The 27,968-nt window shown below is 48.4% G+C and overlaps 2 protein-coding genes across 5 annotated transcripts; both read left to right on the top strand.

Moving 5' to 3' along the window:
- The first annotated feature begins 37 nt into the window (after window positions 1–37).
- tfr2 (transferrin receptor 2) lies at window positions 38–27,968 on the top strand. Of its 4 annotated transcripts, XM_041984770.1 has the most exons (19): window positions 38–127; window positions 3,915–3,978; window positions 4,045–4,258; window positions 4,310–4,520; window positions 7,496–7,636; window positions 11,264–11,372; window positions 11,448–11,690; window positions 11,762–11,901; window positions 11,972–12,147; window positions 12,218–12,337; window positions 12,415–12,497; window positions 12,576–12,639; window positions 12,721–12,788; window positions 12,981–13,051; window positions 13,126–13,210; window positions 15,295–15,519; window positions 15,602–15,718; window positions 23,626–23,649; window positions 27,670–27,968. In XM_041984770.1, the coding sequence occupies exons 2-19, from the start codon at window positions 3,952–3,954 to the stop codon at window positions 27,922–27,924; spliced, it is 2,373 nt and encodes a 790-aa protein (XP_041840704.1). In that variant the 5' UTR covers window positions 38–127; window positions 3,915–3,951; the 3' UTR covers window positions 27,925–27,968. The 4 variants fall into 4 exon arrangements, with proteins under 4 accessions (XP_041840704.1, XP_041840705.1, XP_041840706.1 ...); XM_041984771.1 differs by lacking the exon at window positions 23,626–23,649 and having other exon boundaries at window positions 4,328–4,520; window positions 15,602–15,742; XM_041984772.1 differs by lacking the exon at window positions 7,496–7,636.
- On the top strand, window positions 938–3,502 carry LOC121639493. Its single transcript, XM_041984773.1, has 8 exons — window positions 938–1,122; window positions 1,153–1,287; window positions 1,479–1,508; window positions 1,833–1,862; window positions 2,632–2,676; window positions 2,856–2,870; window positions 2,927–3,196; window positions 3,242–3,502. Exons 1-8 carry the CDS (start codon window positions 963–965, stop codon window positions 3,457–3,459), a joined length of 903 nt encoding a protein of 300 aa, XP_041840707.1. The 5' UTR covers window positions 938–962; the 3' UTR covers window positions 3,460–3,502.

Genomic DNA, 27,968 nt, shown 5'->3' with positions numbered 1-27,968 from the left:
TGACCCCTCTGCTCAGCCAATCACAGCAGGTTCAGAGAGATAAAACCTCTGGGTTCATCCTGACCTGCTCAGAGGATCCACGATGAAGTTGTGGATCTGACCTGAGACCAGTCGGTCCAGCATAGAGGTGAGACACTGTTTATGGTTTTACTGGGTCTGTAGCAGCCATGAGGAGATCAGACCTCAGATCTGGAGGAGTTCTAGGTTGGATCACGGTAGTTTTAACCTGCTGGGAGGGGGTCACTGGATCAGGTCTGACACCAGAGTTCTGAAGCTTCCTAGAATTTTTGCTGGATGTTTGAATGACGTTGCTGATAAAGTTTAAATCCAGTCTGACTTACAGTGAGTTCCAGTTCAGATAAGGTAGAATGATACCATGTACATTGATACTAGCTAGAATAATAACAGGCAGAACAATACTGGATGGAACGATATCTAGTAGAATGATACTGGATCAAACGATACCAGGTAGAATGATACTGGAAAGAGCGATACCAGGTAAAATAATAGGAGGTAGAATGATAGTGGATGTTTGAATGACGTTGATGATAAAGTTTAAATCCAGTCTGACTTACAGGAAGTTCCACCTCAGATCAGATAGAACAATACCAGGTAGAATGTTATCAGGTAGAATGATACCAGGTAGAATGATACCAGGTAAAACAATACTAGATGTAATGATACCGGGTAGAATGGTACCAGGCATAAGGATACTGGATGGAACGATACCAGGTAGAATAATACTGGATAGAGCAATACCAGGTAGAATGATATCAGGTAGAATGATACCAGGTAGAATGATACCAGGTAAAACAATACTAGATGGAATGATACCGGGTAGAATGGTACCAGGTAAAACAATACTAGATGGAATGATACCGGGTAGAATGGTACCAGGCATAAGGATACTGGATGGAACGATACCAGGTAGAATAATACTGGATAGAGCAATACCAGGTAGAATGATATCAGGTAGAATGATACCAGGTAGAATGATATCAGGTAGAATGATACCAGGTAGAATGATATCAGGTAGAATGATACCAGGTAGAATGATATCAGGTAGAATGATACCAGGTAAAACAATACTAGATGGAATGATACCGGGTAGAATGATACCAGGTAAAAGGATACTGGATGGAACGATACCAGGTAGAATGATACTGGATGGAGCAATACCAGGTAGAATGATACCAGGTGGAACGGTACTGGATGGAGCGATACCAGTTACAATGATACCAGATAGAATGGTACTGAATGGAGCGATACCAGTTAGAAAGATACGAGGTAGAATAATAATGGATGGAGTGAAGTTAGAATGATACCAGGTAGAATGATACCAGGTAGAACGATACTGGATGGAGCGATACCAGTTACAATGATATCAGGTAGAATGATACCAGGTAGAATGGTACTGGATGGAGCGATACCAGTTACAATGATACCAGGTAGAATGATACTGGATGGAGCGATACAAGTTAGAATGATACCAGTTACAATGATACCAGGTAGACAGATAGTGAATGAAGCGATACCAGTTAGAATGATACCAGGTAGAACAGTACTGAATGGAGCAATACCAGTTACAATGATACCAGGTAGAATGATACTGGATGGAGTGATACAAGTTAGAATGATACTAGGTAAACTGGATAGATCAATACCAAGTGACACGATACTGGATATAGCAATACCAGGTAGAACGATACTGGATGGAGCGATACCAGTTACAATGATATCAGGTAGAATAATACCAGGTAGAACGATACTGAATGAAGCGATACCATTTAAAATGATACCAGGTAGAATGATACTGGATGGAGCGATACAAGTTAGAATGATACCAGGTAGAATGATACCAGGTAGAACGGTACTGGATGGGGCGATACAAGTTAGAATGATACCAGGTAGAATGATACCAGTTAGAACGGTACTGGATGGAGCGATACCAGTTACAATGATACCAGGTAGAATGATACCAGGTATGACAGTACTGGATGGAGCGATACCAGTTACAATGATACCAGGTAGAACGGTACTGAATGGAGCGATACCAGGTAGAACGGTACTGAATAAAGCGATACCAGTTAGAATGATACTAGGTAGAATGATACAAGGTCTGACAGTACTGGATGGAGCGATACCAATTAGAATGATACCAGGTAAAATGATACTGGATGGAACGATACAAGATGATACCAGTTACAATGATACCAGGTAGAACGGTACTGGATGGAGCGATACCAGTTACAATGATACCAGGTAGAACAGTACTGGATGGAGCAATACAACTTAGAATGATACCAGATAAACTGGATAGATCAATACCAAGTGACACGATACTGGATAGAGCAATACCAGATAGGACAATAATAGGTAGAGTGATACTGGACAGAGTGATAACAGGTAGACTGATACTGGATGGAGCGATACCAGGTAAAACAAAACTGAAAGGAGCGATGCAAGGTAAAATGATACAAGATAGATTGATAATGGATGGAGAGATACCAGGTAAAACAATAGCAAGTAGAATGATACTGAATGAAGCAATACCAGTTAGAATGATACGAGGTAGAATGATACTAGGTATGACAGAACTGGATGGAGCGATACCAATTAGAATGATACCAGGTAGAACGGTACTGGATGGAGCGATACCAGTTACAATGATACCAGGTAGAACAGTACTGGATGGAGCGATACCAGTTACAATGATACCAGGTAGAACAGTACTGAATGAACGATACCAGTTAGAATGATACGAGGTAGAATGATACCAGGTATGACAGTACAGGATGGAGCGATACCAATTAGAATGATACCAGGTAGAATGATACTGGATGGAACAATACAAGTTAGAATGATACCAGGTAGAATGATACCAGGTAGAATGATACTGCATGAAGTGATACCAGTTAGATACCAGGTAGAATGATACCAGGTAGAACGGTAATGGATGGAGCGATACCAGTTACAATGATATCAGGTAGAATGATACCAGGTAGAACGATACTGAATAAAGCGATACCAGTTAGAATGATACAAGGTAGAATGATACCAGGTATGACAGTACTGGATGGAGCGATACCAGTTAGAATGATACCGGGTAGAATGATACTGGATGGAGCGATACAAGTTAGAATGATACCAGGTAGAATGATACTGGATGGAGCGAAACAAGTTAGAATGATACCAGGTAAACTGGATAGATCAATACCAAGTGACACGATACTGGATAGAGCAATACCAGGTAGAACAATAATAGGTAGAATAATACTGGACAGAGCGATACCAGGTAGAATGACATCAGGTAGAACAGTACTGGATGGAGCGATACCAGGTAAAATTATACAAGATAGAACGATACTTGATGGAGCAATACCAGGTAAAACGATACAAAATAGGCCAATACTGGATGGAGCAATGATACCAGGTAGAATTATACTGGCAGAGCGATAACAGGTAGAACAATACAAGATGGATAGATGGATGGATGGATGGATGGATGGATGGATGGATGGATGGATGGATGGATGGATGGTTGGATGGATGGATGATGGATGACTGATGGATGGATGGATGGTTGGATGGATGGATGATGGATGACTGATGGATGGATGGATGGATGGATGGATGGATGGATGACTGATGGAGGGATGGATGGATGGATGGATTGATGGATGGATGGATGGATGGATGATGGATGACTGATGGATGGATGGATGGATGGATGGATGGTTGGATGGATGGATGATGGATGACTGATGGATGGATGGATGGATGACTGATGGAGGGATGGATGGATGGATGGAGGGTAGTATGGATGGATGGATGGATGGATGGATGGATTGATGGATGGATGGATGGATCTATCTTCAGGATCTGGACCTTCTGATTGGCCATTCATCTTCCAGGTTTGACCTGTTTGTCTCGTCTGGTCCTCGGAGCATCATGGACGTCCCATGTGTCCTCACACAGGTGAGTCACAGCTGATACAAGCCTCGCTCCATTGCCTATTACCATGGTTACACTGTCTCTCTGTAGTCTTCCTCAGTGTCTCTCCACCGCTCAGTGGACATATCTGATGAGGAAGAGGAGGTGGGAGGAAGTCAGATGGAGGAGCTGAGGTTTGTGCCACTGGAGGATGATGGGGAGGCGGGGCCTATGTGTGACATCAGAGCGTTGGTGGGGCGGTATCACCATGGTTACAGAAGAGGCTGCATGTTGTGTTTGTGTGGTGTTGCCATGTTTGCTGCAGGTAAATAAGTTTATGAATGAGTTTAATTGATTAGATTGTTCATGTGATCAGTGTGTTTGTCTCTTGCAGCTTTCCTATTGGCCTTCATTGTGTTCAGTGGGCGGTACCACTGCTCCCTTTTTGGGGGGGTGGGGGGTGAGGATGAGCAGATGGGGGGCGGAGCTAACACACCTGCAGATACAGGGGCGGGGCTTTACCTGGGAGAGCTGAGGGAGATGATGAGGAAGCTGCTGCAGGATGAAGATATCCACAACACGGTCAGGTACTTCCAAGGTGGAGAATAATAGAGTACTTCTACTGGAATACAGATCAGTCTGTGGTACAGGAAGCAGAGTATCGATCATGTGATCATCATGTAGTACCGGGTCGTCCTCTTCATCAGGACCTTCTAGTACCAGGTCGTCCTCTTCATCAGGACCTTCTAATACCAGGTCGTCCTCTTCATCAGGTCCGCCTTCTAGTACCAGGTCGTCCTCTTTTTAGGAACCCATTCTAGTACCGGTTCGTCCTCTCATCAGGACCACCTTCTAGTACCGGGTCGTCCTCTTCATCAGGACCGCCTTCTAGTACCGGGTCGTCCTCTTCATCAGGACCTTCTAATACCAGGTTGTCCTCTTCATCAGGTCCGCATTCTAGTACCAGGTCGTCCTCTTTTTAGGAACCCATTCTAGTACCGGTTCGTCCTCTCATCAGGACCACCTTCTAGTACCGGGTCGTCCTCTTCATCAGGACCGCCTTCTAGTACCGGGTCATCCTCTTCATCAGGACCTTCTAGTACCGGGACGTCGTCTTCATCAGGACCACCTTCTAGTACCGGGTCATCCTCTTCATCAGGTCCGCCTTCTAGTACCGGGTCGTCCTCTTCATCAGGTCTGCCTTCTAGTACCGGGTCGTCCTCTTCATCAGGACCGCCTTCTAGTATCGGGTCGTCCTCTTCATCAGGTCCGCCTTCTAGTACCGGGTCATCCTCTTCATCAGGTCCGCCTTCTAGTACCGGGTCATCCTCTTCATCAGGTCCGCCTTCTAGTACCGGGTCGTCCTCTTCATCAGGACCTTCTAATACCAGGTTGTCCTCTTCATCAGGTCTGCCTTCTAGTACCAGGTCGTCCTCTTTTTAGGAACCCATTCTAGTACCGGTTCGTCCTCTCATCAGGACCACCTTCTAGTACCGGGTCGTCCTCTTCATCAGGACCGCCTTCTAGTACCGGGTCATCCTCTTCATCAGGACCTTCTAGTACCGGGACGTCGTCTTCATCAGGACCACCTTCTAGTACCGGGTCATCCTCTTCATCAGGTCCGCCTTCTAGTACCGGGTCGTCCTCTTCATCAGGTCTGCCTTCTAGTACCGGGTCGTCCTCTTCATCAGGACCACCTTCTAGTATCGGGTCGTCCTCTTCATCAGGTCCGCCTTCTAGTACCGGGTCATCCTCTTCATCAGGTCCGCCTTCTAGTACCGGGTCATCCTCTTCATCAGGTCCGCCTTCTAGTACCGGGTCATCCTCTTCACCAGGTCCGCCTTCTAGTACCAGGTCGTCCTCTTCATCAGGACCACCTTCTAGTACCGGGTCGTCCTCTTCATCAGGACCACCTTCTAGTACCGGGTCGTCCTCTTCGTCAGGTCCATCTTCTAGTACCGGGTCGTCCTCTTCATCAGGACCCCCTTATAGTACCGGGTCGTCCTCTTCATCAGGACCGCCTTCCAGTACCGGGTCGTCCTCTTCATCAGGACCGCCTTCTAGTATCGGGTCGACGTCTTCATCGTGATCGCGTTCTAGTACCGGGTTGTCCTCTTCATCAGGTCCGCCTTCTAGTATCAGGTCGACGTCTTCATCGTGACCGCGTTCTAGTACCGGGTCGTCCTCTTCATCAAGTCTGCCTTCTTGTACCGGGTCGTCCTCTTCATCAGGTCCCCCTTCTAGTACTGGGTCGTCCTCTTCATCAGGACCGCCTTCTAGTACCGCGTCGTCCTCTTCATCAGGTCAACCTTCTAGTACGGTGTCGTCCTCTTCATCAGGACCGCCTTCTAGTACCGCGTCGTCCTCTTCATCAGGTCAACCTTCTAGTACCGTGTCGTCCTCTTCATCAGGACCGCCTTCTAGTACCGGGTCGTCCTCTTCATCAGGACCGCCTTCTAGTATCGGGTCGACGTCTTCATCGTGATCGCGTTCTAGTACCGGGTTGTCCTCTTCATCAGGTCCGCCTTCTAGTACCGCGTCGTCCTCTTCATCAGGTCAACCTTCTAGTACCGTGTCGTCCTCTTCATCAGGTCCACCTTCTAGTACCGGGTCGTCCTCTTCATCAGGACCGCCTTTTAGAATCGGGTTGACATCTTCATCGTGACCGCGTTCTAGTACCGGGACGTCCTCTTCATCAGGTCCACCTTCTAGTACCGGGTCGTCCTCTTCATCAGGACCGCCTTTTAGAATCGGGTTGACGTCTTCATCGGGTCCACCTTCTAGTACCGGGTCGTCCTCTTCATCAGGACCGCCTTTTAGAATCGGGTTGACATCTTCATCGTGACCGCGTTCTAGTACCGGGTCGTCCTCTTCATCAGGTCCCCCTTCCAGTACTGGGTCGTCCTCTTCATCAAGTCTGCCTTCTTGTACCGGGTCGTCCTCTTCATCAGGTCCACCTTCTAGTACCGTGTCGTCCTCTTCATCAGGACCGCCTTCTAGTACTGGGTCGTCCTCTTCATCAGGACCACCTTCTAGTACCGTGTCGTCCTCTTCATCAGGACCGCCTTCTAGTACTGGGTCGTCCTCTTCATCAGGACCACCTTCTAGTACTGGGTTGTCTTCTTCACCAGGTCCCCCTTCTTGTACCGGGTCATCCTCTTCATCAGGGCCGCCTTCTAGTACAGGATTGTCCTCTTTATCGGGTCCACCTTCTAGCATCAGATCATCCTCTTCATCAAGACCGGAGTGCTCTTGATCAGGTCCACCTTGGGCCCAAAGTGGGCCCATGAAAATATCCTCCCACCATTACACCAGCAGCAGCCTGAAGCTTTGATCCAGTTTTCTGGAAATCCTGGAGATGGTTGTGAATGGAATCATTGGGTTTTTCAGCTGATCCCTCCGACCGACAGAAACCAGTCCAACTTTGTTGTTTTGATGTATTAAATGTTGTCATCACTGATCTCTGGACCACATGTTCATAACACCTTTAAAGTTTAAAAACATCATTGTTTGTGACAGCGATGTGATTGGTTCAGTTAACCAGGTGTGTGTTTTTTGTCAGTCGGGTCAGCAGAGCGGGTCATCCTCCGGGTTCCTCAGAGGGAACAGCTGTTGCCTCGGAGATCCTGCAACGCTTCAGGCAGCTGCAGATGGACCACAGCTGGACCGAGTCTCTGTACGCCACACTGCAGTTCCCAGACAGGTAGGAGTCCGCACCTGAACCTAGTCTCTGTACGCCACACCGCGGTTCCCAGACAGGTAGGAGTCCGCACCTGGACCTAGTCTCTGTACGCCACACCGCGGTTCCCAGACAGGTAGGAGTCCGCACCTGGACCTAGTCTCTGTACGCCACACCGCGGTTCCCAGACAGATAGGAGTCCGCACCTGGACCTAGTCTCTGTACGCCACACCGCGGTTCCCAGACAGGTAGGAGTCCGCACCTGGACCTAGTCTCTGTACGCCACACTGCGGTTCCCAGACAGGTAGGAGTCCGCACCTGGACCTAGTCTCTGTACGCCACACTGCGGTTCCCAGACAGGTAGGAGTCCGCACCTGGACCTAGTCTCTGTATGCCACACCGCGGTTCCCAGACAGGTAGGAGTCCGCACCTGAACCGAGTCTCTGTATGCCACACCGCAGTTCCCAGACAGGTAGGAGTCCGCACCTGAACCTAGTCTCTGTATGCCACGAGGCGGTTCCCAGACAGGTAGAAGTCCGCACCTGGACCGAGTCTCTGTATGCCACGAGGCGGTTCCCAGACAGGTAGGAGTCCGCACCTGGACCGAGTATCTGTATGCCATGCCGCGGTTCCCAGACAGATAGGAGTCCGCACCTGGACGGAGTCTCTGTATGCCACACCGCAGTTCCCAGACAGGTAGGAGTCCGCACCTGGACCTAGTCTCTGTATGCCACACCGCGGTTCCCAGACAGGTAGGAGTCCGCACCTGGACCGAGTCTCTGTATGCCACGCCGCGGTTCCCAGACAGGTAGAAGTCCGCACCTGGACCGAGTCTCTGTATGCCACGAGACGGTTCCCAGACAGGTAGGAGTCCGCACCTGGACTGAGTCTCAGATAAAAGTCCAAGTCAGGGAGCTGGAGGGGTTTCTTCACCACTTCAGTTTGGAAGTAATTAAATACTAAAAACATAAAAACTGAAACATCACAAAACTAGATGTTGAAGAAGAAGAAGAAGAAGAAGAAGAAGAAGAAGGTGTTGCGTGAACAGCACATAAAACTCAGAGTGAAGGATGCAGGTGACATTTAGAGATCACGTGACTCACCTGGGTCGCAGGTAACATTTGTTTGACCTGCCTTAAAGTGCAATACCAGTGATCTCCAGTAGGGGGTGCTCCCGTTCAGAAAGCATCAGTTTCATGAACCACCAACCAGCTCAGCTTCGTACATGTGGAACATGGAACATGTAGTTCATCCACTGAGCTCCTGGGTTTCAATCAGGAGTACAGTCTGCAGAGGATCCATGAAAAACAACGAGAGAAGATCTGGTTGCAGAGATAAACCGAGGAGCTCAGATCCTGCAAAGCAGCCACTAACCCCCCACCTCCCACCGTCCCCCTCACCCCAACCCGTTACCCCCACCCTCACCCCAACCCGTTACCCCCACCATTACCCCAACCCGTTACCCCCACCCTCACCCCAACCCGTTACCGCCACCCTCACCCCACCCGTTACCCCCCACCCTCACCCCAACCCGTTACCGCCACCATTACCCCAACCGTTACCGCCACCATTACCCCAACCCGTTACCGCCACCCTCACCCCAACCCGTTACCGTCACCCTCACCCCAACCGTTACCGCCACCCTCACCCCAACCCGTTACCCCCACCATTACCCCAACCCGTTACCGTCACCCTCACCCCAACCGTTACCGCCACCCTCACCCCAACCCGTTACCCCCACCATTACCCCAACCCGTTACCGCCACCCTCACCCCAACCGTTACCGCCACCCTCACCCCAACCCGTTACCGTCACCCTCACCCCAACCGTTACCTCCACCCTCACCCCAACCCGTTACCGCCACCCTCACCCCAACCCGTTACCCCCACCCTCACCCTCACCCCCACCCCTCACCCCGGTCCACTCAACAGAATCAATAACTGTTGTGAAACTGTGGTTAAACTTTAACTGGTGACTGATTGTACTCCAGGTTTTACCCCGTTCCCCCTGCAGGTCTCTGAGCCAGCATCAGCAGTGTGGAGCATTCACTGAAGCTCCTGGTGGCAACGCACTGAAGAGCTTAAAAACCGGCTGAAGATCATTTGTTCCTCTGAGTTCTTTACTCTGATTCAGAGTTAATCCAGACCTGCTGATGGAGGCTCGGTAACGTCTCTGACCAGCAGAACCCAGACATCATCCTCACCCACTAAATCTAACGATGAACTCATGGAGACAAGAAAACCAGAAGGAACCCAAACTAACAATAGAAAGCTTGCTGATAAAATCCTGAACATCTGGACTTAGTTCCTCGTGTCTTTATCAGGTTTTAGATTTAATCTGTTAATATGAACCATGGATTAAAAGTTTGTAGAATCAGAATCAGGACTGAGAAAACTCAGAAAGGTTTCATACGGTCCAAGACGAGGCCGTCTCCACTGCCCTCCACACAGTCCTCACATCTGGACACAAAGACTCCTACGTCAGAATCAGGTCATAGACTTCAGTTCAGCATTCAGCACAATCATCCTCATTCTGAAACTGGACCAGCTGGGAGTTAAGACCTCACTGTGCACCTGGCTGCTGGACTTCCTGACAGGGAGACCACAGGCAGTTCAGGTGGGCAGGATCCAGCATCTCCACACTGAACACGGGTCCCTGAAGGATGTGTGCTGAGCCCCCTCCTCTTCCCTCTGCTGACCCACGACTGCACACCGTCACCCAGCTCCACCCTCCTCATCCAGTCTGCAGATGACACGAAGGTGGTGGGTCTCTGCAGCAACGACCTCCTGACCTCGTGGTGTGAACACAACAATCTCTCTAAGCCCCGCCCCCATCATATGCACCTTCTACAGAGGCACCATGGAGAGCGTCCTGACCAGCGGCATCACCGCATGGTACGACGCCTGCTCCACATCCTGCAGGAAGACCCTCCAACGCATCTTCAGAGCAGCTGAGAAGATCCTCAGTGCCTCTCTCCACCCTGCAAACATCTCCACCTCTCCTCACCCATAAAGCCCTCTGCATGGAGCGAAGCCCCGCCCACTGTCACACAGCTTCTTCAGCCTGCTGCCATCAGGAAGGAGCCTGCAGACCAGGACCAGGACCAGGACCAGCAGACTGAGGTCCACCAGGCTGTCAGGATGCTGAACTCTCCCCCTGCTCCGCCCCCTTCCACCCACCCTGGAGTTTAACCCGTTTAGTTGCTAACTCTGCCTGCTGCTGCTCTGTAACCAGAAACACACATCACCCTGGCTGTAGTTCACCTCGTCTGGTTGTTGTCCTGGTTCTTTACTCGCTGATAGAACTGGTTTGTTTGGTTTGGTTTGAGAGAACCGTCATTTCATTTCTCTCTTTAAACTGACAATAAATCTGACTTTGACTTTGAAATGATGCAAACGTGGAGAGTTCCTGCATAGAAGCATCAACCAGAGACAACTGGGACAGAACTCCAGGCTCAGTTCAGGAAGTAGAGGAAGTCATGTGGGTTAAAGGTCCCGACATCTTCAGCCAGACTCCACGTTTCACCCGGCTGGGCCGACGTGTCCCCCGAGCTGTCCATGTCCACGTCAGCCTATCAGCAGACAGCAGGTGTTTATCTGGTGCATCCTGGCCGAGTTGCAGTGACTTTGTTTGTTTGTTTGTTGTTTTCAGGACTCAGACGAGCTCCCTGCAGCTGGTGGACTCTACAGGTCTGGTCTCAGAACAGATCCATCTCAACCCGTCCGACTTCTGTCCGTACAGCGCCACCGGGAACCACACAGTGAGGCAGAGAGACAGGAAGCGGTTGTTACCATGGTAACCACAGTCCTAGTTACCCTCTCCTGTCTGTCTGCAGGGGGGCGTGGTCTATGCCAACTATGGCCGCCCAGAGGATTTTAATTGGTTGAGAAGTGAGGGCGTGTCTGTGGTTGGCCATGTGGTGGTGATGCGCGTTGGGGGCGGAGTCAGTTTTGCTGAGAAGGTTTGGTTGGCTGAGCGGAGCGGGGCGGGCGGAGCTTTGATCTACCCCGACCCTGCAGACCTGCCTCAGGACCCCCGCCGCCTCGGACTGAACTCACACACCTCTGTGTCTGAACATGTAACTCACACACACCTTTACACACCTGAACCACAGCTCTGCTCCCAACCAATCAGCATCTCCCTCTGCAGGTACACCTGGGCTCAGGTGACCCCTTCACCCCTGGCTTCCCCTCCTTCAATCACACCAAGTTCCCGCCCATCCAGTCGTCCGGCCTGCCACTGATCCCATCCCTGCCCATCACCGCCACCGTGGCTGCCAAGCTGCTCAGGTAAGCCCCGCCCCCTCAGGTTAACTGCTCAGGTGTGAGTGTGACCTCATAGCATCGCTTTGTGTCTCAGCCAGCTGTCAGGTCCACTCTGTCCTCCATCTTGGCGTGGCCGGCTGCCGTACGTCCGCTGTGTGCTGGGTCCAGACTTTGTCTCTGGACGCCGAGTCCAGATGGCGGTCCACAACGTGATGACGCCGGTCCTGCTCAACAACATCTTTTCCTCGCTGGTGGGACGCGTGGAGCCAGGTACGCCCCGAACGCTCAGGTGGGTTTGCTGCACGTCTGTAGTCATCGTGAACCAGTTTCTCCCCGTCAGACCAGTACATCATACTGGGAGCTCAGAGGGACTCGCTGGGTCCAGGAGCCGTGAAGTCTGGAGTTGGGACAGCGATCCTGCTGGAGCTGGCCCGGACCTTCTCCGTCATGGTGAAGAATGGTGAGACTCACCTGGACACAAGTGTGCTGTGTAACAGGTTAAAAGCCACTGCTTTGTCTGGTTTGCTGGTTTTCCAGGTTTTAGTCCCAGACGCAGTCTGCTGTTCGTCAGCTGGGATGCTGGAGACTTCGGGAATGTTGGAGCGACTGAATGGCTCGAGGTTTGTCCATCAGAGACCTCCTGAACCCAGAATTCTGCTCCTCTCTGCTGTGTCTGACCTTTGATCCCTGTTGGCCAGGGTTACCTGTCCATGCTGCACCTGAAGGCTGTGGCCTACTTCAGCCTGGACCAGGCCATCATGGGTAAAACTCTGAGCCAATCGTTAGCCATCTTTTTCCTACCAGCCAATCACACAGAGATAACTCGTGTCCGTCCACCTACAGGAGACGACCTCCTGTCGGCGTACACCAGTCCTCTGCTGGTCGACCTGCTGGATGCGGCCATCAAACAGGTGAAATACATGAAATTACCTCCGCCACAGACTGGAGTCCCACAGGGATCTGTTCCTGGATCACTGAGGTTTTATCTGTAATTGATGCAGCTGATGAAGTCCACCGGTTCTGTGACCTCACCTCATTTCTGCTTTACCCTGTGGAGTTAATCCTGTATTTAGACAGTGTTACATGTTTGTTGTATGTTGTAGGTGGAACATCCTAAACATGCAGGTCAGACCATCTTCAGCCAGGCTGAGAGGGAAGGAGGCAGTTGGAGGATGTGAGGAAACACAGATATGATGACGTAGTTCTAGGTGTTTCAGATGAATGACAAGTGCTGCTGTGTCTCCTCAGCATGAAGCCTCTGTATCTGAACAGTGGAGCCTACAGTTTCACAGCGTTTGCAGGAGTTCCAGCCATGGAGCTCAGATTCACTGAGGTAGGCTTCACTGCACGCATCCCTTCACATGTGTAACCTCCTACTGGACACATCTTACACGTCACCTCATCTTATTTTTATCATTTACGTCACTGACACGTGATCAGCAGTACCAACCCACATCCCAGATGTCAGACCAGGGCTACACAGTTCGGTCCTATCAAGGGTGCAGGTTTTCCATGTTTCCCTGTTTCAACACACCTGTCTCAGATTCAGTGGCTCCAACTGATTATGAAGTTCTACACAAAGACTCGGTAATCTGTGTTAGATGTGTTGGAGCAGGCGAACATGGAAAACCTGTAGGGCTGCAGCCATCGTTGGATCGCAGGCCTGTCATAGACCTTCAGACTGTCTCACTCTATGTGATGTCAGATCATGTGTGGGGATGTCCCGGTTAAAGTCCCAGTTTAACAGAAACCAGGTTTTTAGAAAGGAACCTTTTAACACATCCTGAGGATTTCATCATGAAAGAAATGAAATATCTTTCAAACATTGTTTGAAAACTTAGGGCTCTAGTATGTTGGTGTAATGAAGATTACCAAGCAAGATGGAAAGAAATAGAATCAGGGGCTTCCAGGGATTGTCCGATTCAGGCAAGACTAGGGGACAAAATACTCATTAAAAAACAAATTGAACTGGGTAATCCATGGATTAACTTACCACTACAGCTTTGGTTACAATATCTAAACAAAAATGATTGGCATGAAGAGGTTAAGATTCTGAGGTGGTGTGCTCATGATCTTGATTTCACTCCTAATAAGTTGGATGGGAAATTTAAAAGCTGGGCAGGACAAGGCTTAACTGCATATTGCACTTTTTATGATAAAGGAACGTTAAGAGATTTCCAATCACTTAAGGGGCAGTATCAGCTTAGTAATACTGACTTTTTCAGGTTTCTTCAAATTCGGCATCATTTACAGAAATCTATACTTGGGTGCAAAGATACTTTTGAAATTCCTTTATTGAAAATTTGTATTATGGCATACCATGCAGATCCTGGTTCTAAGCTAATCTCAAGAATATACAAGGGTATTCAGGAAGTTAAAAATTTTAATACATTTCACATTAAACAAAAATGGGACAGGGAAACAAATGTGGTACTCTCTAATAATATCTGGTTTCAACAATGTGCATTTCAGTGGAAAATCTCTAGTTCTAATATATGGAGATGTTTTGGCTGGAAGAGTATATGTAGATACTTTATTACCCCTGCACAAAGTAAACATTATTCAGGTTCTTCCAGCTGTTGGAGAAACTGTGGGACCCTAGGAGTAAAACATCACCACCTGTTTTGGTCATGTCCTCTGATCAATAATTTTTGGATTTTAATTCAGTCTGAGTTGGAAGCCATGTTAAACATGCAAATCCCTTTTAACTGGGATGAACTTTTCTTTGGACTTTTACATTCAGTGGACACGGACAGAGATACCAGATGCTTGTTTGGTATTCTGAGTCTGGCTGCCCGAAAAGCTATCACGAAGAAATGGTTAAGCTCAAATGCTCCGACTCTTGACGACTGGCACCAGATTGTGTACGGGTTGTTTATTATGGAAAGAATCACATTTGCTAGTAGATTTCAATCTGATAAATTTGACAAGATCTGGGATAAATGGAAAAAATATATTTTGTCAAAGCATCCGGAATTTATATAACCCTCTATACTACTTTGTCTTGTATGTAATTTTCTTATTATTATTATATATATACATCTTTTTCTTTCCATTATTATTATTTATGGAACTGTAGGTACACCCCTTGTTATTTGTTCTCTGTTTATATTATTGTCTATTTGATTTTATTTTACTTTTGTAATGTCTTTCAAAAAAAAAAAAATAAAAAAAAAAAGAAAGAAATTAAATATCAGGGCTGTGAATCAGGATTTAAGTTCTGGATCTGCAGCGGTTCACCTCTGTCTGCTGAAGTCAGACAGCCTGTGGAGAGGAACCAGCAGATCCGGTCTACCAGTGTTTTATAGCCAGCTTCTCTGAGGAGGAACAACTGACAAGAGAAGCCATGGAACTCTGTGAAGGTTCTGTTCATTTTCACATTAAACCATAAAGACGCTTCGTTTAATGCATATTCAGGAGCGAGCCTATCCATTTGTCAACACGCCTTTGGACAGCCTCTCCCGCCTCCAGGAAGTGCTCGGCGGTCGTTTGGGGGTCACTGGCCGGAGCCTGGGGGAGCTTGTGGGGGAGATGGTGTTGCGATTGGCCCATGACCACATCGTGCCTCTACGCATCACTTCCTATGCACAGACTGTGCTGCAGTTCAGCGCTAAGCTCAACAAGCACTCGGTGGAGCTGCAGGTAGCTCACCTAGACAACTTTCTGTACTACAGGTGTTCAGCAGGTGTGACGTCAGAGTGAAATCAGTGTTTTCTGTGTTCAGTCCAGAGGTCTTTCTCCTCAGTGGCTCTTCAGCGCCCGCGGAGACTACAGTCGCGCCGCAGAGACGCTGCAGAGGGCCATTGACTACAGCGACCTGCACGACCCAACCACCGCTCGCTTCTACAACACCCGCATCATGAAGGTATCAGCACTACTACCGCCACATACTACTACAATACCTGCTCGCTTCTACAACACCCGCATCATGAAGGTACCAGCACTACTACCGCCACATACTACTACAATACCTGCTCGCTTCTACAACACCCGCATCATGAAGGTACCAGCACTACTACCGCCACATACTACTACAATACCTGCTCGCTTCTACAACACCCGCATCATGAAGGTATCAGCACTACTACCGCCACATACTACTACAATACCTGCTCGCTTCTACAACACCCGCATCATGAAGGTACCAGCACTACTACCGCCACATACTACTACAATACCTGCTCGCTTCTACAACACCCGCATCATGAAGGTACCAGCACTACTACCGCCACATACTACTACAATACCTGCTCGCTTCTACAACACCCGCATCATGAAGGGTACCAGCACTACTACCGCCACATACTACTACAATACCTGCTCGCTTCTACAACACCCGCATCATGAAGGTACCAGCACTACTACCGCCACATACTACTACAATACCTGCTCGCTTCTACAACACCCGCATCATGAAGGTACCAGCACTACTACCGCCACATACTACTACAATACCTGCTCGCTTCTACAACACCCGCATCATGAAGGTACCAGCACTACTACCGCCACATACTACTACAATACCTGCTCGCTTCTACAACACCCGCATCATGAAGGTACCAGCACTACTACCGCCACATACTACTACAATACCTGCTCGCTTCTACAACACCCGCATCATGAAGGTACCAGCACTACTACCGCCACATACTACTACAATACCTGCTCGCTTCTACAACACCCGCATCATGAAGGTACCAGCACTATTACCGCCACATACTACTACAATACCTGCTCGCTTCTACAACAGCCGCATCATGAAGGTACCAGCACTACTACCGCCACATACTACTACAATATCTGTTCGCTTCTACAACAACCGCATCATGAAGGTACCAGCACTACTACCGCCACATACTACTACAATACCTGCTCGCTTCTACAACACCCGCATCATGAAGGTACCAGCACTACTACCGCCACATACTACTGCAATACCTGCTCGCATCTACAGCACCTGCATCATGAAGGTACCAGCACTACTACCGCCACATACTACTACAATACCTGCTAGCTTCTACAACACCCGCATCATGAAGGTACCAGCACTACTACCGCCACATACTACTACAGTATCTGCTCGCTTCTACAACACCCACATCATGAAGGTACTAGTACTACTAACACCACATACTATTACAACACCAGCATCATGAAGGTACCAGCACTACTACCGCCACATACTACTACAATACCTGCTCGCCTTCTACAACACCCGCATCATGAAGGTACCAGCACTACTACCCGCCACATACTACTACAATACCTGCTCGCTTCTACAACACCCGCATCATGAAGGTACCAGCACTACTACCAGCCACATACTACTACAATACCTGCTCGCTTCTACAACACCCGCATCATGAAGGTACCAGCACTACTACCGCCACATACTACTACAATACCTGCTCGCTTCTACAACACCCGCATCATGAAGGTACCAGCACTACTACCGCCACATACTACTACAATACCTGCTCGCTTCTACAACACCCGCATCATGAAGGTACCAGCACTACTACCGCCACATACTACTACAATACCTGCTCGCTTCTACAACACCCGCATCATGAAGGTACCAGCACTACTACCGCCACATACTACTACAATACCTGCTCGCTTCTACAACACCCGCATCATGAAGGTACCAGCACTACTACAGCCACATACTACTACAATACCTGCTCGCTTCTACAACACCCGCATCATGAAGGTACCAGCACTACTACCGCCACATACTACTACAATACCTGCTCGCTTCTACAACACCCGCATCATGAAGGTACCAGCACTACTACCGCCACATACTACTACAATACCTGCTCGCTTCTACAACACCCGCATCATGAAGGTACCAGCAACTATTACCGCCACATACTACTACAATACCTGCTCGCTTCTACAACAGCCGCATCATGAAGGTACCAGCACTACTACCGCCACATACTACTACAATATCTGTTCGCTTCTACAACAACCGCATCATGAAGGTACCAGCACTACTACCGCCACATACTACTACAATACCTGCTCGCTTCTACAACACCCGCATCATGAAGGTACCAGCACTACTACCGCCACATACTACTGCAATACCTGCTCGCATCTACAGCACCTGCATCATGAAGGTACCAGCACTACTACCGCCACATACTACTACAATACCTGCTAGCTTCTACAACACCCGCATCATGAAGGTACCAGCACTACTACCGCCACATACTACTACAGTATCTGCTCGCTTCTACAACACCCACATCATGAAGGTACTAGTACTACTAACACCACATACTATTACAACACCAGCATCATGAAGGTACCAGCACTACTACCAGCCACATACTACTACAATACCTGCTCGCTTCTACAACCACCCGCATCATGAAGGTACCAGCACTACTACCGCCACATACTACTACAATACCTGCTCGCTTCTACAACACCCGCATCATGAAGGTACCAGCACTACTACCGCCACATACTACTACAATACCTGCTCGCTTCTACAACACCCGCATCATGAAGGTACCAGCACTACTACCGCCACATACTACTACAATACCTGCTCGCTTCTACAACACACCGCATCATGAAGGTACCAGCACTACTACCGCCACATACTACTACAATACCTACTCGCTTCTACAACACCCACATCATGAAGGTACCAGCACTACTACCGCCACATACTACTGCAATACCTGCTCGCTTCTACAACACCCGAATCATGAAGGTACCAGCACTACTACCGCCAAATACTACTGCAATACCTGCTCGCTTCTACAGCACCCGAATCATGAAGGTACCAGCACTACTACCGCCACATACTACTACAATATCTGCTGGCTTCTACAACACCCGCATCATGAAGGTACCAGCACTACTACCGCCACATACTACTACAGTATCTGCTCGCTTCTACAACACCCACATCATGAAGGTACTAGTACTACTAACACCACATACTATTACAACACCAGCATCATGAAGGTACCAGCACTACTACCGCCACATACTACTACAATACCTGCTCGCTTCTACAACACCCGCATCATGAAGGTACCAGCACTACTACCGCCACATACTACTACAATACCTGCTCGCTTCTACAACACCCGCATCATGAAGGTACCAGCACTACTACCGCCACATACTACTACAATACCTGCTCGCTTCTACAACACCCACATCATGAAGGTACCAGCACTACTACCGCCACATACTACTGCAATACCTGCTCGCTTCTACAACACCCGAATCATGAAGGTACCAGCACTACTACCGCCACATACTACTACAATATCTGCTCGCTTCTACAACACCCGCATCATGAAGGTACCAGCACTACTACCGCCACATACTACTACAATACCTGCTCGCTTCTACAACACCCGCATCATGAAGGTACCAGCACTACTACCGCCACATACTACTACAGTATCTGCTCGCTTCTACAACACCCACATCATGAAGGTACTAGTACTACTAACACCACATACTATTACAACACCAGCATCATGAAGGTACCAGCACTACTACCGCCACATACTACTACAATACCTGCTCGCTTCTACAACACCCGCATCATGAAGGTACCAGCACTACTACCGCCACATACTACTACAATACCTGTTCGCTTCTACAACACCCGCATCATGAAGGTACCAGCACTACTACCGCCACATACTACTACAATATCTGCTCGCTTCTACAACACCCGCATCATGAAGGTACCAGCACTACTACCGCCACATACTACTACAATACCTGCTCGCTTCAACAACACCTGCATCATGAAGGTACCAGCACTACTACCGCCAAATACTACTGCAATACCTGCTCGCTTCTACAACACCCGAATCATGAAGGTACCAGCACTACTACCGCCACATACTACTACAATATCTGCTCGCTTCTACAAAACCCGCATCATGAAGGTACCAGCACTACTACCGCCACATACTACTACAATACCTGCTCGCTTCTACAACACCCGCATCATGAAGGTACCAGCACTACTACCGCCACATACTACTACAGTATATGCTCGCTTCTACAACACCCACATCATGAAGGTACTAGTACTACTAACACCACATACTATTACAACACCAGCATCATGAAGGTACCAGCACTACTACCGCCACATACTACTACAATACCTGCTCGCTTCTACAACACCCGCATCATGAAGGTACCAGAACTACTACCGCCACATACTACTACAATACCTGCTCGCTTCTACAACACCCGCATCATGAAGGTACCAGCACTACTACCCCTACCGCCACATACTACTTACAGTATCTGCTCGCTTCTACAACACCCACATCATGAAGGTACTAGTACTACTAACAACCACATACTATTACAACACCAGCATCATGAAGGTACCAGCACTACTACCGTGACCATCATACTACTGCAATACCTGCTCGCATCTACAGCACCTGCATCATGAAGGTACCAGCACTACTACCAACGCCACATACTACTACAAATATTCTGCTTAGCTTCTACAACACCCGCATCAATGAAAGGTACCCAGCACTACTAACCGCACACATACTACTACAGTATCTGCCTCCGCTTCTTACAAACACCAACATCATGAAGGGTACTAGTACTACTAACACCACATAACTATTACAACACCAGCATCATGAAGGTACTCGAAGCACTACTTACAGAGACACATACTACTACAATACCTGCTCGCTTCTACAACACCCGGCATCATGAAGGTACCAGCACTACTACCGCCACATAACTTACTACAATACCTGCTCGCTTCTACAACACCCGCATCATGAAGGTACCAGCACTACTACCGCCACATACTACTACAATACCTGCTCGCTTCTACAACACCCGCATCATGAAGGTACCAGCACTACTACCGCCACATACTACTACAATACCTGCTCGCTTCTACAACCCACCGCATCATGAAGGTACCAGCACTAACTACCTACCGCCACATACTACTACAATACCTGCCTCGGCTTCTACAACACCCGAATCATGAAGGTACCAGCACTACTACCCGCCAAATACTAACTGCAATACCTGCTCGCTTCTACAGCACCCCGAATCATAAGGTACCAGCACTACTACCGCCACATACTACTACAATATCATGCTGGCTTCTACAACACCCGCATCATGAAGGTTACCAGCACTACTACCGCCACATACTACTACAGTATCTGCTCGCTTCTACAACACCCACATCATGAAGGTACTAGTACTACTAACACCACATACTATTACAACACCAGCATCATGAAGGTACCAGCACTACTACCGCCACATACTACTACAATACCTGCTCGCTTCTACAACACCCGCATCATGAAGGTACCAGCACTACTACCGCCACATACTACTACAATACCTGCTCGCTTCTACAACACCCCGCATCATAAGGTACCAGCACTACTACCGCCACATACTACTACAATACCTGCTCGCTTCTACAACACCCACATCATGAAGGTACCAGCACTACTACCGCCACATACTACTGCAATACCTGCTCGCTTCTACAACACCCGAAATCATGAAGGTACCAGCACTACTACCGCCACATACTACTACAATATCTGCTCGCTTCTACAACACCCGCATCATGAAGGTACCAGCACTACTACCGCCACATACTACTACAATACCTGCTCGCTTCTACAACACCCGCATCATGAAGGTACCAGCACTACTACCGCCACATACTACTACAGTATCTGCTCGCTTCTACAACACCCACATCCATGAAGTACTAGTACTACTAACACCACATACTATTACAAACACCAGCATCATGAAGGTACCAGCACTACTACCGCCACATACTACTACAATACCTGCTCGCTTCTACAACACCCGCATCATGAAGGTACCAGCACTACTACCGCCACATACTACTACAATACCTGTTCGCTTCTACAACACCCGCATCATGAAGGTACAGCACTACTACCGCCACATACTACTACAATATCTGCTCGCTTCTACAACACCCGCATCATGAAGGTACCAGCACTACTTACCGCCACATACTACTACAATACCTGCTCGCTTCAACAACACCTGCATCATGAAGGTACCAGCACTACTACCGCCAAATAACTACTGCAATACCTGCTCGCTTCTACAACACCCGAATCATGAAGGTACCAGCACTACTACCGGCCACATACTACTACAATATCTGCTCGCTTCTACAAAACCCGCATCATGAAGTTACCAGCACTACTACCGCCACATACTACTACAATACCTGCTCGCTTCTACAACACCCCGCATCATGAAGGTACCAGCACTACTACCAGCCACATACTACTGGACAGTATCTGCTCGCTTCTACAACACCCACATCATGAAGGTCCTAGTACTACTAACACCACATGCTATTACAACACCAGCATCATGAAGGTACCAGCACTACTACCAGCCACATACTACTACAATACCTGCTCGATTCTTACAACACCCGCATCATGAAGGTACCAGCACTACTACCAGCCACATACTACTACAATACCTGCTCGCTTCTACAACACCCGCATCATGAAGGTACCAGCACTACTACCGCCACATACTACTACAGTATCGTTGCTCGCTTCTACACACACCCACATCATGAAGGTACAAGTACTACTAACACCACTACTATTACAACACCAGCATCATGAAGGTACCAGCACTACATACCAGCCCCGACATACTACTACAATACCTGCTCGCTTCTACAACACCCGCATCATGAAGGTACCAGCACTACTACCGCCACATACTACTACAATACCTGCTCGCTTCTACAACACCCGCATCATGAAGGTACCAGCACTACTACCGCCACATACTACTACAATACCTGCTCGCTTCTACAACACCCGCATCATGAAGGTACCAGCACTACTACCGCCACATACTACTACAGTATCTGCTCGCTTCTACAACACCCACATCATGAAGGTACTAGTACTACTAACACCACATACTATTACAACACCAGCATCATGAAGGTACCAGCACTACTACCGCCACATACTACTACAATACCTGCTCGCTTCTACAACACCCGCATCATGAAGGTACCAGCACTACTACCGCCACATACTACTACAATACCTGCTCGCTTCTACAACACCCGCATCATGTGGGTACCAGCACTACTACCGCCACATACTACTACAATATCTGCTCGCTTCTACAACACCCGCATCATGAAGGTACCAGCACTACTACCAGGCCACATACTACTACCAATACCTGCTCGCTTCTACAACACCCACATCATGAAGGTACTAGTACTACTATTACACATACTATTACACACCCGCATCATGAAGGTACCAGCACTACTACCGCCACATACTACTACAATACCTGCTCGCTTCTACACCACCCGCATCATGAAGGTACCAGCACTAGTACTGCCACATACTACTACAATACCTGTTCGCTTCTACAACACACCCGCAATCATGAAGGTACCAGCACTACTAACCGCCACATACTACTACAATTACCTGCTCGCTTCTACAACACCCGCATCATGAAGGTACCAGCACTACTACCGCCACATACTACTACAATACCTGCTCGCTTCTACGACACCCGCATCATGAAGGTACCAGCACTACTACGCCACATACTACTACAATATCTGCTCGCTTCTACGACACCCGCATCATGAAGGTACCAGCACTACTACCGCCACATACTACTGCAATACCTGCTCGATTCTACAACACCCGCATCATGACGGTAACAGTACTACTCACCGCCACATACTACTACATATCTGCTCGCTTCTACAACACCCGCATCATGAAGTGTACCAGCTTTACTACCGCCACATACTACTACAATACCTGCCTCGCTTCTTACAACACCCGCATCATGAAGGTACCAGCACTACTACCTACCGCCACATACTATTCTACAGTATCTGCTCGGCTTCTTACAACACCCACATCATGAAGGGTACTAGTACTACTACACCACAATACTATTACAACACCACCATCATGAAGGTAACAGCACTACTACCGGCCACATACTACTACAATACACTGCTATCGCCTTCTACAACACCCGCATCATGAAGGTACCAGCACTCACTACCGCCACATACTACTACAATACCTGCTCGCTTCTACAAACACCCGCATAATGAATGGTACCAGCACTACTTACGCCACATACATACTACAATATCTGCTCGCTTATACAACACCCGCATCATGAAGGTAACAGCACTACTAACGCCACATACTACTATACTGCTCGTTCAACACCCACATCATGAAGGTACTAGACTACTACACCACATACTATTACAAAACACAGCATCATGAAGGTACCAGCACTACTACCACAATACTACTACAATACCTGCTCGCTTCTACAACACCCGCCATCATGAAGGTACCAGCACTACTACCGCCACATACTACTACAATACCTGCTCGCTTCTACAACACCGCATCATGTGGGTACCAGCACTACTACCGCCACATACTACTACAAATCTGCTCGCTTCTACAACACCGCATCATGAAGGTACCAGCACTACTACCGCCACATACTACTACAATACCTGCTCGCTTCTACAACACACACATGAAGGTACTAGTATACCATTACACATACTATTACAACACCCGCATCATGAAGGTACCAGCACTACTACCGCCACATACTACTACATACCTGCTCGCTTCTACAACACCCGCATCATGAAGGTACCAGCACTACACCGCCACATACTACTACAAACCTGCTCGCTTCTACAACACCCGCATCATGAAGGTACCAGCACTACTACCGCCACATACTACTACAATACCTGCTCGCTCTACAACACCCGCATCATGAAGGTACCAGCACTACTACCGCCACATACTACTACAATACCTGCTCGCTTCTACAACACCCGCATCATGAAGGTACCAGCACTACTACCGCCACATACTACTACAATATCTGCTCGCTTCTACGACACCCGCATCATGAAGGTACCAGCATACTACCGCCACATACTACTGCAATACCTGCTCGCTTCTACAACACCAGCATCATGAGGTACCAGTACTACTACCGCCACAATACTACATATCTGCTCGCTTCTAACACCCGCATCATGAAGGTACAGCTTACTACCGCCACATACTACTACAATACCTGCTCGCTTCTACAACACCGCATCATGAAGGTACCAGCATACTACCGCCACATACTACTACAGTATCTGCTCGCTTCTACAACACCCACATCACGAAGGTACTAGTACGTCCTAACACCACATACTATTACAACACCAGCATCATGACGGCACCAGTACTACTACTGCCACAAACTACTGAGTATCTGCGCGCTTCTACAACACCAGCATCATGACGGTACCAATACTACTACTGCCACATACTACTACAATACCTGCTCGCTTCTACAACACCTGCATCATGAAGGTACCAGCACTACTACCGCCACATACTACTACAGTATCTGCTCGCTTCTACAACACCCACATCATGAAGGTACTAGTACTACTAACAGACCACATACTATTACAACACCAGCATCATGAGGTACCAGCACTACTACCCCACATACTACTACAATACCTGCTCGCTTCTACAACACCCGCATCATGAAGGTACCAGCACTACTACCGCCACATACTACTACAATACCTGCTCGCTCTACAACACCCGCATCATGAAGGTACCAGCACTACTACCGCCACATACTACTACAATACCTGCTCGCTTCTACAACACCCGCATCATGAAGGTACCAGCACTACCTACCGCCACCTACTACTACAATACCTGCTCGCTTCTACCAACACCCGCATCATGAAGGTACCAGCACTACTACCGCCACCTACTACTACAATACCTGCTCGCTTTCTACAACACCCACATCATGAAGGTACCAGCACTACTACGCCACATACTACTTCCAATACCTGCTCGCTTCTACAACACCCGAATCATGAAGGTACCAGCACTACTACCGCCAAATACTACTGCAATACCTGCTGCGCTTCTACAGCACCCGAATCATGAAGGTACCAGCACTACTACCGCCACATACTACTACAATATCTGCTGGCTTCTACAACACCCGCATCATGAAGGTACCAGCACTACTACCGCCACATACTACTACAGTATCTGCTCGCTTCTACACACACCCACATCATGAAGGTACTAGTACTACTAACACCACATACTATTACAGACCCCAGCATCATGAAGGTACCAGCACTACTACTACCGCACATACTACTACAATACCTGCTCGTCTTCTACACAACCCTCCGCATCATGAGGTACCAGCACTACTTACCAGCCCACATACTACTACAAGACCTGCTCGCTTCCTACAACACCCGCCCATCATGAAGGTACCAGCACTCTAGCTACCGCCACATACTACTACAATATACCTGCTCGCTTTCCTACACACCCACATCATGGAAGGTACCAGCACTACTACCGCCACATACTACTGCAATACCTGCTCGCTTTCTACAACACACCGAATCATGAAGGTACCAGCACTACTACACGGCACATACTCACTACAATATCTGCTCGCTTCCTACAACACCCGCATCATGAAGGTAACCAGCACTACTACCGCCACATACTACTACAATACCTTGCCTCGCTTCTAAAACACCCCCCGCATCATGGAAAGGTACCAGCACTACTAGACCGCCACATACTACTACCATACCTGCTCGGCTTCTACAACACCCGCATCATGAAGGTACCAGCACTACTACCCGCCACATACTACTACAATACCTGCTCGCTTCTACAACACCCCCATCATGAAGGTACCAGCACTACTACCGCCACATACTACTACAATACCTGTTCGCTTCTACAACACCCGCATCATGAAGGTACCAGCACTACTACGCACCACCAAACTACTACAATACCGGCTCGCTTCTACAACACCCGCATCATGAAGGTTACCAGCACTATACCGCCACATACTACTACAATACCTGCTCGCTTCTACAACACCCGCATCATGAAGGTACCAGCACTACTACCGCCACATACTACTACAATACCTGCTTTCTTCTACAACACTCACATCATGAAGGTACCAGCACTATTACCACCACAATACTACTACAATACCTGTATGCTTCTACAACACCCGCATCATGAAGGTACCAGCACTACTACCCCCACATACTACTACAATACCGTGCTCGCTTCTACAACACCCGCATCATGAAGGTACCAGCACTTACTACCGCCCACATACTACTACAATACCTGCTCGCTTCTACAACACCCGCATCATGAAGGTACCAGCACTACTACCGCCACATACTACTACAATACCTGCTCGCTTCTACACCACCCGCATCATGAAGGTACCAGCACTAGTACTGCCACATACTACTACAATACCTGTTCGCTTCTACAACACCTGCATCATGAAGGTATCAGCACTACTACCGCCACATACTATTACAACAGTTGCATCATGAGGGTACCAGTTCTACTACTGCCAAATACTACTACAACGCCCGATTCATAAAGGTACAAATACTACAACTATCAAACATTTAAAGGTTAACCATAACCACAGCCAACATGATCAAAGTCAGCCTACTACAACAAGCATACTTGTACAACCATCACAGAATACTACTACCACTGGGCATTACCATGTTAACACCAACATTATGAAGGTCAGAGTACTACAACCACTACCTCAGGTTGTCCTTTGTGTCTCATGCTTCAGGTGGAGTACTACTTCCTGTCCCAGTATGTGTCTGTAATGGAGACGCCGTTCCGTCATGTGATCCATGGACGTGGAAACCACACTCTGAGCGCGCTCACTGAGCACCTGGCCCTGCTGACCTCTGACCCCAGACGGTTCGATGAGAGCGCTTTCAGACGGCAGCTGGCCCTGTTCACCTGGACGCTGCAGGGAGCGGCTAACGCTCTGAACGGAGACGTCTGGGCCATACACAACACACACACCTATACACAGTAATACGCACGCCTATACACTGATACACACACCTTTACACACTGATA

This window comes from Melanotaenia boesemani, chromosome 5, assembly GCF_017639745.1.
Source record: "Melanotaenia boesemani isolate fMelBoe1 chromosome 5, fMelBoe1.pri, whole genome shotgun sequence".
In the NCBI taxonomy this organism is placed as follows: domain Eukaryota; kingdom Metazoa; phylum Chordata; class Actinopteri; order Atheriniformes; family Melanotaeniidae; genus Melanotaenia; species Melanotaenia boesemani.
This window is presented reverse-complemented; position numbering and strand designations above follow the sequence as displayed.